At 36.5% G+C, this 11,560-nt stretch overlaps 2 protein-coding genes across 2 annotated transcripts; one reads left to right on the top strand and one right to left on the bottom strand.

The window, feature by feature from the left end:
* Positions 1-1,543: 1,543 nt before the first annotated feature.
* Positions 1,544-3,714, top strand: LOC126424551 (uncharacterized). Its single transcript, XM_050087298.1, has 2 exons — positions 1,544-1,635; positions 3,364-3,714. The coding sequence occupies exons 1-2, from the start codon at positions 1,573-1,575 to the stop codon at positions 3,712-3,714; spliced, it is 414 nt and encodes a 137-aa protein (XP_049943255.1). The 5' UTR covers positions 1,544-1,572.
* A 1,532-nt stretch (positions 3,715-5,246) lies between these two features.
* Positions 5,247-7,156, bottom strand: LOC126424969 (uncharacterized). The gene is made up of 3 exons (XM_050087848.1): positions 6,636-7,156; positions 6,428-6,546; positions 5,247-6,270 (listed from the first exon to the last, which is right to left on the bottom strand). The coding sequence occupies exons 1-3, from the start codon at positions 6,946-6,948 to the stop codon at positions 5,656-5,658; spliced, it is 1,047 nt and encodes a 348-aa protein (XP_049943805.1). The 5' UTR covers positions 6,949-7,156; the 3' UTR covers positions 5,247-5,655.
* Positions 7,157-11,560: the final 4,404 nt, after the last annotated feature.

Genomic DNA, 11,560 nt, shown 5'->3' with positions numbered 1-11,560 from the left:
AAGGGTGTTGTCGTGTGTGACGTCATGACGGCGCGGAGTTTGGTTTGTGTGTGGCTGTCTCCACTTCTGTTTTATCTTATTTTATTTACTTTTCTGATCTGTTCGTTCTATCTCGTGAGATTTTTTTTTAGATTTAAAAACACTTATTACTTATTTTAATTATCTGTTTCATCCAATTTCTGTTTTAGTTTATTATATTTATCTTTCTGATCTGTTCGTTCTATCCCGTGAGATATTTTTTTTTTTTTAAGACAAAAAACACTAATCAGCTACTGAAGCATCTTTATCTTCTATAGGTTGCAGGGGTTACGACCCCTGGGTTGGTGTTCATGTATGGCTATCTTCACTTACACGTTGTAGCTACGCAAGGCGTCTAAATTTGTTTATATTTAGTTTGCCCCCCACCCAAAACACCCCATTTCCCGCGCTTGTCCCGTTAGTGTCATTAGGCTTCTTGTGGAAAGTGTGTGTGTTTGTTTTTGTTTCCGCCATATTTGTGACGTCATGGGTCAAAGCAGACGGGCGGGATCGGACGATTGCTCCTTTACGTCCATGTCATGGAAAGCTTTCAAATGTCTGTACAAATCCTTCCTGATTGTAAAACCCAAACCATATAATCCGCACAGTGCCTTCCACAAATACGTATTTCGACTATAATCTGAAATAGAACGCAGAATACCAAAAATTTTAAGAGGTCTTGTAAAGGGGCAGTTAATTTTTATTAGAAAAACTACACAGTTAACTGTTAATTATATCGCACTTCGTGCCAGAGAACTTATACGTTGTGAATCTCACAGCATTCTTATTTCTTAGCAACAATTTCGCGAATTCGGTGGTCTAGACAAAGATATCTCTCCACAGCGCGAGGGTCGTCACGTGACCGATTTCAGACAAACTTCCTTCTCACGCTATCTTATGACAGTCATGCCAGATTGTATTTAAGGCTGGGTTTACACTAGCAACATATTGCAGCAATTTACTTGCGCGGAGGAACTTGCCGCGCGAGTTGCGAGTATAAACTTATCGCCAAGTCGACTTGCGACCGTAGCAATTTATTGCGGAAGTTGCTTGCAGCACGTTTTCCGCTTCCAGTGTGAACACCACGCAAGAGCTATCTGCAAGTGACTTGCAGCTTTTAGGATTTATTTCTATTTCCTGCAAGTAGGAAGCGCAAGTTGTAGTAAGTATGTCGTCTGCATAACACTCATATTTAACAGTTTACTTAATGTGGTGACTTAATTTTATGCAGCTATCTCACGTGTTATATGCCAACAAATTTCAGAAATGGAGGAGAAACGAGAATGGACGAAGCAGGACACTGAAAATTTTATTGAAGCTGTGGAGAGCTACCCCGAAATTTGGGACGTACACAACCGGGACTTTAAGGATCGAATGAAGAAGAAGTGTGCATTGAACGAAATCTCGTCAATATTCGACACGTCAGTAAAAGAGGTACAAAGAAAGTGGCATAACTTAAAGACCCAGTTTTCTCAAGAAGTTAGGAAACTGCAGAAAATTAAAAGCGGCTCTCCTGGCATAGTTTCGGATTCTCGGTGGCCGTATTTTTCAGCAATGAAATTTCTAGAGAGTAGTGTTGCCACAACCTCTAACAGAATATCTTCGCTATCAACAAAGGTAAGTAGCTGTGAAGTTAAGCTGGGATTCCTTGTTTGTTTACTGTAGCTCCTTGTTGGGAAGTAAAAGTGGGGTAGGCTGCTCTTCATTGTGAGATTTCAATTTTATGAGTTTTACCACCTATCTGTATTATGTTAAAGAATTAACTGTTAAATACTGTGATAGTGTACTCTCATGATTTATTTATCCCCCTTGAGATGTTTGAGAACCTTGTTTTTACACCACTGTCTGTTGCCTCAATATTTGTGTAAATGATTTGGGTGGGTTCATATTTTTTAAGGCTTCTTATAACACTTAATAATGATTGTTTAGCATAATATCACTGTTCAGAGCCCAATAATTAAGTATCTGTGTAATATTTCTCTACTGAATGCTTCAGCACAACACTTATCTCCTTCCAGCATTATAGTTCCTCATGTACGTGAATGACCTTCCAGCTAATATCCAAGAAGCAGAATTAGTTCTTTTTGTTGACGAGACTAGTATTGTAATCAATCCAAGCATTCTTCAACAAAAGAATTGGTAAACAGTGTTGTTAAAAGTATCGTTGCCTGATTTTCTGCAAATGGTCCCACCCTCAATTTAAAAAGAAAAAAAAAATCAGTCCTGCACATCCAGGTGTGTACTACACCAGTGATAAGTTAATAGATGGTGAGGAAATAATGAATTGGGTGGAAACTTCAAAATTCTTAGGTGTCCATATTGATGAAAATTAAAACTGAAAGAATCATTGGGGAGAGACAAATCAGTAAGTTGACATATTTTCATACAGTGTTATATGGAATAGTGTTCTGGGAGCAACTCATATCTAAGTAAGAAAGTCTTCATTGTCCAACAGCGTGCTGTGAGAATAATATGTGATGCTCACCCACAATCATCCCGTAGACACCAGTTTAAGGTATTGGGTATTCTGACTACTGCTTCACAGTATATTTATGCCTTAATGAAATTACATTAATTACTCTACATTAAAGTTGTCTTCAGCGCACCATGCTGCAACTAAAAGTTTTGACTACTTACACAGTGATATGAAGTGTCTGACAGATAGTAAAGTAAAAAATTGAAAAGAAACTGAAAAAGTTTCTTTGACAACTCCTTTTCCGTAGAAGAATTTCTTTTACTGTGATGTGCAGTAGGTAGTGGGTACTAACGAGTTTGTATGTTATAGACTTTTATGGATATAAAAAATATATACGCCTTATAAATGTTCAGCATGTAGACATGTTCACAAATTAATTTGCTATGTATAATGACTCCTTCCACATTATTACAATTTATCATGCTTAATGATCCACGTAACATGAAACTAACTATATTAGTCTCTGCAAATTTGATTGCCATTTGCAGTAAGATCATTAGTCATAGTATTGGGTAGATCCAGTTTTTGGGAATGTAAATAAATTATTTTCATAATACCACCACCAACAGAACCAGGGCTTGCAAAGCCCTGTGATGTTCAAAACAATCTTTTGATTGCTGACTTACACAATAGTTGTTCTCGCATAACATTAACACAGATAGTACAAAATGGTATAATTAATATGTATTAGTCACATTTTACATTGTGAACTTAAATTCTATTAACCTTAACTGTCTTTTGGTTGTAGTATGAGCAATATGCTTCCAATGAAGTCTATTGACACTGTATGGAAACTTGGTTATGTTCCATTTGTTTGCCTCTTGTATTCCTTGATCTGCTGTTATATTCAATTTTGTTACTTTCTGCAGGAAGAAGAAACAGTTACAGGAGATGATGTGCCTGTTGCTAATGAGGGGAAGAAACGAAAAAGAAAGGAGACTAAAGGAAGTGGTAATGGGCTCATTGAAAAGGCAGAAAAAATTCTGGGCCAGGAAATTGATGCTTTCCAAACCTTTGGAGATTATGTGGCTAGTGAGCTGCGGTCACTAAAGAATGAAAAAAATGTAAACAAACTGAAAATAATGATTCTGAAAAACATCATTGAAATAAGCGAGATTGACAGTGCAGAAATCCCATCCACTCCAGTTTCGCCAGTGAGAGATACAAGTGCTGCCAGTCAATGCGTACTTAATATTACAGATTTTATAAACATAGAATAATGATAATAGAATATCTGTATGATACCGAAATAAAACATTATTTTATTTTCAGAATGTAGTGTTTATTCAACAACCTTTAAAAAAATGGTTCTCTAAACCTGTAATGATTGGTGAATTTAGGCTCACTGGAATGTGTACATTTTGGGCTTTTGTTAAGGCCTTACAAATAACATCTTCAGAAATTGATTTTTTGAATGTTTCACATACAGTAACAGTATATGCTTATTAAATCTGTATGATTATTAGCTAGAAACTTAAATGTGGTACACTAACGCTGATTGTATGAGAAGTAGTTGTATTCCAATTCTGTGCCAAAATAATTAGCCACAAATGTAAGATTATATTAATAACAAATGAAAGACAGTTCATAAAGAAACTGAATGGTAGGTTGTGCTTAGTTTCTTGGCCTACACAACTCTGTTGAAGCTGTAATTGTACTGTGCAAAATATTTCAAAATTGCAATGAAGGAAGGATTTTTGTAAAGAAACAAAGTGGGTTTCAATTCCTAACCTGACCTGGATCTCCTAGTGAAAGTTACATGCAGAATAGTTATTTTCAAAACTGCAATTGAGGAAAGAATTTTTGTGAAGAAACTCAAAGGTAGGTTGTGATCCTTTCTTGGCCTCCACAGCTCCTTGTGTAAATTGTATTGTGCAGACTATAGTTTATTTCAAAATTGAAATGTTTGGTTGCATGTCAAATGTAGTCTATCAGACATATTAGCTGCCATTTCCCATGTTATCCTCCAATAAAAAACATTGCCTACATATTGCTACCTTCCAGCACAAAACAGTGAACATAAATTGCCAAGTATTGTGAATACCAATTTGCAGTAATGTTGGAGGAACCTGTTTACATTTTGATTCCTCAAATAACTTAAATGCGGTTGGGCCAGTGCCATTATGTCACTTTGTACTGTCACTGACTACATCTACAATTTCTATAAATAAAATAGTATACAGTTCTCCAAATGTGAGATTTTATACAAGACAAGAACGCCATAATGTAAATGGAATATGAATGAATATTCTCCTGTTTCTAAAAATGTGTTAAGGGTTGTAATGGAATAAGCATACAAAACACAGTTCACAATTTAAAGGTATTACACAAAGGTAAGATAAGTTCTGTAAAGAAACCAAACTATAGAAGATTCCTTGTCCGTTCATCATAATTGTTAATTTGTAAATATATTATTCATTAATAGTTGATTTCAAAGAATACCCTACTGCACCACAGCATACCATACACATGATGTTCTATCTTCTGTGCAGCTGCAATTACATTGAGTGCCCATACATTATGGCCATGTAGAACAAAATTAGGCACAACTCTTGTCAAGTAGTGCAAGCTCCAATTCTTCTGATCTTAAACTGAATTTCACTACTTACTAACACACTTCTTTGCAGATATTGATAGGCTTTATACTTCTTTTCACTGCAGCCAATCTTTGCAATTTAACATTAAGTAAATAAGTGTTCAACTGGTCCTGCAGTTGCACGTTAAAAGAAAATTACTCAAAATTACTGAGAAACTTTACTATAAAGTCCAGGAACATGTATGTAATGTCAGAAATCAGTAACTCCAAAAACATGCTTAGGGCCATATAGAATTTAGTGAAATGAGTGCTGGGGCAGCCAGCCACAGAAAAGAACACCACTATTGAACTTAATGGTAAGGCTATAAATGATAAGTCGCAGGCAGCAAATATATTTTCCAAGTTTACAGTTTACATTTTAAATATATCTGTACTGCCAAGGTACTTCACCTAATGGCGATACAAAGTAATTCATGAATTCTTCACGAATTGCTCTAGTATTGTGAGAATTTCTGTTACATTGCCCTGTTTGAATGGGGATTAAATTGTGTGTTCCTTGCTCTTCATTCCTCCATGAGGCCCCTATTACCTCACCATTCTGTACATCCTCTACATCAAAATTACTTCAGTTTGCATAACTGCCATCTTTCCTGTCCATTAAGAAATTGTGTAGGGCACATATAGCTGAAACTATTGTCACAGTTTTTTCTGGACCTAGTAACAATGGACGCCTCAATATCCTAAACCGTTGTGCAATGTGTCCAAAAAAAATTTCCACAACTCTTCTGGCCCTCGATAACCTGTAATTAAACACTCTGTTCGGACCCGGCTGGTTATGGAATGGATAGGGCTTCATTAAATATGACCTCATTGGAAATGCATCATCTGCAATGATTACAAAGGGGGTGTCCTTTTCTCTGCCAGGAAGTGGTTTGGGCAGAGGAATGTCAAGATGTACTTGCTCCAAGGCTGAAGATAAGAAACAGGTACTGAATACACCACCATCTGAAACTCTTCCATTGCAGCCTACATCCATGTATAACAACTTGTAGCTGGCATCTACAAGTGCCAATAATACAACACTGTGGCAATGTTTATAATTATAATAATAGCTTCCACTGTCTTTTGGAGCTTGCATCACAATATGCTTCCCATCCAATGCCCCAACGCAGTGTGGAAAGTTCCAGTTCTCTTCAAACCCCTTTGCCACCTGCATCCACTCGCTTGTTGTTTCAGGAGTCTAGAAACAGATGATGTGTAATTATTACATGTTCTATTTAATTAGCTAGTCACTATCCATTTTATGAGCATTAGAAATTTTTTTTATAAGTATATCATTCTGTAAAATGCAGTTTATTTCAATAAAAATTTAGTTTCATTGTTGTGTTTTCACATACCTTCAAATAATTTTCCCTTTTCAATACGTCAAAAATGGCTCTACATACGTCAGGTACGATCAGGGAAATCGTGCTGACCGGAATACGAAACAAGTACATCAGGGACCTGTATGAGTCTCCTACAAAGAAAAGATTTTAAAATTTAAACTTGTTTTCGTTCTATGTTTCACACAAATAAACGAAAAGGCCTATTTTATTTGTAGCTCACCTGTAGCTATAAATCGTAGAGTGACAAGCAAACGTTCCTTTGCTGAAATAGCAGTACGGAACTTTGTGTCTCGTTTTGATATGACGGGCGCTATTAATGTCAACAAACACTCCAGATCATTTGAGGACATTCTGCAAAAGTTTTCAAACGTATCCATGCTCTCGATACTAAGTTCTTGCAAAAGGTTATTATAGGCACCATATTGCGATCTTCTCATTATCCACTCTCTAACCCAAATACTTCTCTTCTTCTTTTTCACGTTTTTCATTAAAATTACAAGAGCTGCAGCACATCTCACACGCCTACTTGTCATTTTATACTTCGGCAGACACTCGTAGTTGTACTGAAAGCATATGTAAACAGTATCTGCAACTTGTGGACGCAAGTTTCTTGCCAAAGTACTTGCGGAATAATCTTGCTTAATTCTTGCGTTGTAGTGTAAACACAGCTGCAAGCGGATCGTAATAACTTGCAGCAATAATTTCTGCAAGCGACTTGCTAGTGTAAACCCAGCTTAAGAAATTTGCCAGTGGCCTCTATGGTGCTTCTCTGTCGACTACAACCGTGTCGGGCGTTCTTGATCTTTCGAGAAAAGAAAATGTACAATTTTGTTTTGTCATATCTATCACCACTCTCGCTTTAGTTTGCAAATAGTTCATTGGACAAACCATCGTCATCTCAGTAAATTTATCATCCCCGTCAACGAAACATCTTATAAGAAATCATTTGCGGGTATACGAAAAATTAACACAAATGCAACATATTTCCCTGCATTCAAGGGTCGCTGACAACATAGTCCTAATCACACTACGCCGTGGCTGCGGTACATAAAATTTAATCGGGTCATAATTTTATCTTTCGTACACTGCTCATTATTTAAATGGTTTCACTATTGGTATTGTTTCCGTTACATTCTATTTTTTTTTTTTTTTTTAGGAAATGTTGACAGTTTTACCTTATTACGGAAACAGGTTGAACTATCGACAAAATACTTCACTATTATTCCGTTACCACTGCGGATATTTGTGGGATTTATGTCTTTAAAGCAGAATTTCATGTTCTGTGGATTTCCTGTCATCCGTTATTTTTTACTCTGTTGTCGAATTTGTTTATGATGTTCATTACCTACTGTTGGTGCAAAATAATCCAGCATGTAATCGATTATACCACAAAACATGGCATAAGGAAGTTCTATATGTTGGCATAGCTGAAGCAAAGATGATTCACTTTACCTCAGGCGAGTAAAGGAGCGCAGTTTTATTCTTGCTGCATCAGGTGTTGTTGGTGTTTGATAACGGAATAACGCATTTGTCATGGCTGATGGTAAGCGTTGCAAATAGTATTTTGTAAATAGTTTAGACGGCAGAGTCTGTTCAGTGATGCAGAACGCATTGCTAGTCGATTTAAGCATCTGGTATATTATGTAGCGTCAGTTGTAGTAACGTGTTTCCCTAAACAGACGCCTGCATTTTGTTCACAGTACGTTAGCTGTAAAGCGGGATAGGTATACACGTGGTTTATTTCCGATTTTGAATAGTGGTAGAATCCTAGCACTACTACTTACATATGTTCTGGAGCGAAAGAGTTCAAGCACGATGCGGAATAGAAGTGTTACCCAGTGAAATAAAGATCGAGAAAATGAAGGTTTCCGTTTCGTATGCAGTTTAATATTGAACAGCGTGAGCTATGTTACGTATATTATCTTCCCACATATTAGCTATTTTGGATCTGTAATATGGTTTTCATCCTAAATCGAGTCACCGGAAACAGGTGTAAGGTTACAATGTTCTACCTAAATTTCATGCTTAAGTTTAGAACGTCTACTTCTGCTGTAGATATGCTACATATGTTACGTATTTACTTGGCTATGCCACTCTATCCTTTCTTCATACCAGATAGAATTTCGTTACCAAATTATTCATACAGTATATCGTTACATGATTTTCCAAAGAAGATGCATTTTCTTCCATGTACTATAGCTTGCTTCAGTTTTCTGCTGTAACTGTACTGACAACTTTCACGAATAGATATGATGCGCAGTAAAATGAACGCAACTATTCCTTTGAAAGCATTTTGGAACAAATAATGGCATCAGAAAAAACTGCTCTATGTACTGTTACTAAATTTAATGTAAAAATATATGGCTATAGCTGTAAATTAATTTCCATATATTTACAGACATGTCATAACTGATACAGTTTTAAATATCTTGGAATTTTGCAAAACGAAGTAAGAATTATTACTTAAAATATGTTGTTCAAAGTCTCGCCGAAAATTAATGTTCTTTCTTTCTCACCAGGCAATGACTGTCCCTGCTGTAATTTACCAGAACGGCTGGAGATCTTTGTGCGGTACAGTATGATTTTCGTATATATTCTATACAAGTTCATAGTTAATGATTGTTTAAACACTCATTTATGCGTACCTTAGGTTTCACTTTAAATGTGTAGCAAATAAACAGTTACCTGTTCTTGAGTCCAACCAACAGTACTGGACCTCTGATTTGATGTGTGATATAACGTGGCATGTGACGTCTACATGCAGAAGCAGAACAGTCCACTTAACTGTCTTTGCTTATCTAGTAAATGACGTGGTTCAATGGTATAGTCTTCGAAGTTCCTTTTGTGGGCTCCTGCAAGTATCTGTAGTTTGTTATAGATGGCCAGATGTCTATTGTTTGTCTTTACGAAATCATTTAAATCTTGTGAAAAAGAGGGGGAGGGGAGAGTGTCTGTTGTTCATGAAGTTTGATAAAAGCACATACATTTATTTGACATGTTTGCTACATTTGTCATCATTATGCTGTTCTCCTACCATCAGTGAAAACATTCTTTACCTTTTTTGTTTTTGAGGATGTTGGTGTGACACAGTGTACTGAAACCAGAGTTCTGGATTAGGTTGGATGAATTATCAGTTGACCTATTTTGCTCTTTCCCTCTTTTAGTGGAGACAATGTCACCTAGTCTGAGGTCTTGACTATGTCGGGGGGTTGCTTGAGTTGATATTCCAGATCCAAACAATGGAATGAATAATATTATTACCTGTAATGTTATTTATTTGTAGTGTCATTTGTGTAAGCGATTGGCTTGTATGTGGAATGAGTCACAACTTACTGTCAGTACTGGTGCATAAATAACTGTAATATTAATGTGATAAAGAGTATGATGAGTAATGTGTAGAAACAATGGGATAAAGTGGAATTGGGCAGTACTTCCTTAAATCAGCCTTTAGCAAGGATGTTTATTTCTTATGTCTTTCCTACAATCTGGCATGTGAGATGTTACTATCTTGCACCAGAATATTGTGCTGTAACATATTCGATGAAACAGGCTGACATCAAGATGCTGCAGCTACCAAAATGGGGGATCGCTGTGTTAAGGGGATACGGAATCGGATTTTGGGTTAAAAAATCGAATTTTTTTTTATTGGCGTATTATATTCTGCCATGTTTCCTCTTTAAAATGACGTATCATACATAGCTCTACTACAATTATAACTATTTTATTTTTATATATTTGTGAGATCGGGTATTGCGCTTTAGTTATACACGTCTCTCGTGGCTGACCATGAACTTTTTGGCAGTACCTTTAAAGTGACATGAATTCAAATATCCCGGTTTCCAGCGACTATTTATACACTAGTTGCCCGAAAATGTTTCTCTCTGGTTTCCTCAAGTTACTCTTTGACTTTGTGGCGGGACTGTTTTGTAAACAGTGTGATATAAGAAAGTAGTTGTTGTTGAGTTATTTCGTATTTAGTGCTTCATTTTTCGCAGTGAAAATGCCTAGAGCTAAAGCAAAAGTATTTAAAAAGCGTGTGAACTGGCAAAAGAAAAGAAATAATGATTCATTAGCAAAGCAAAGCAGTTTATCATCATCACTGTTGGAAAATGTGAATCCACTTATTACTGATTTGCCGAACGAACTTACACCAAATGAAAACAGTGCTTCTCATAAAAAACTAAGAGATTTGGAAGAGAAATATAATTTACTTGATAGAGGGAATGAAGTTTTTGAACTCATTGATACGAATATATTGTGTGAAGCTCTTGAAAACAGTTTGTGCTGCAAAAAATGTCATGGAAACGTTTCTCTGAAAGTAGAATCCCATGTTGGCCTGGCTGCCCAGTTTAATTTAATATGCAGTGTTTGTAAATACAGCTGTAAGTTTCCAAGTTCGGTTTCAGTAACTGTAAATAATGGATACAAGAAAACTGAACTTTATAGTGTAAATATTAGGTTAGTTTATGGATTGCGAGCAATTGGTAAGGGCAAAGCAGCTGGTGATATGCTATGTGGTGTTCTAAATCTTCCAAGTGCACCTTCAAAGTTTGAAGCTTACAATTATGTACTAGGATCTGCAGTTGAAGATGTAGCACAGAAGTCAATGCAGGTTGCTGTGGAAGAAGCAGTGGAAGAAAATGACGGCAGTCGTGACCTCACAGTGGCGTTTGATGGCACGTGGCAGAAAAGGGGCCACACCTCCAACAATGGTGTTGTAACAGCAACTAGTGTTGATACTGGCAAGGTTATTGATGTTGCAATAATGTCTAAATACTGTAGGTGCACAGGCAGGCTGAAAAATGAACACAGTGATGACTGTATTGCTAATTATTATGGTAGTAGTGGTGGCATGGAGGTTGCTGGGGTGAAGAAAATTTTTCATCGCTCTTCACAGTGGTATAATGTTCGCTATGTCAAATATCTGGGAGATGGTGACTCTAAAGCATTCAAAGAAGTTTTGGAAAGCAAACCATATGGGAACAGTGTAAATATAAGCAAACTTGAATGTATAGGACATGTGCAGAAGAGAATGGGTGCCAGGCTGAGAAGGTTAAAATCAGTTATGAAAGGGAAAAAACTAGATGATGGGAAAACCTTGGATGGCAGAGGAAGATTGACTGATTCCATAATAGACCACATTCA

The sequence above is a fragment of the Schistocerca serialis genome, chromosome 10 (assembly GCF_023864345.2).
Source record: "Schistocerca serialis cubense isolate TAMUIC-IGC-003099 chromosome 10, iqSchSeri2.2, whole genome shotgun sequence".
NCBI lineage: Eukaryota > Metazoa > Arthropoda > Insecta > Orthoptera > Acrididae > Schistocerca > Schistocerca serialis.
The sequence above is the reverse complement of the archived record's forward strand: the minus strand, read 5'-3'. Positions and strand labels throughout refer to the sequence as shown.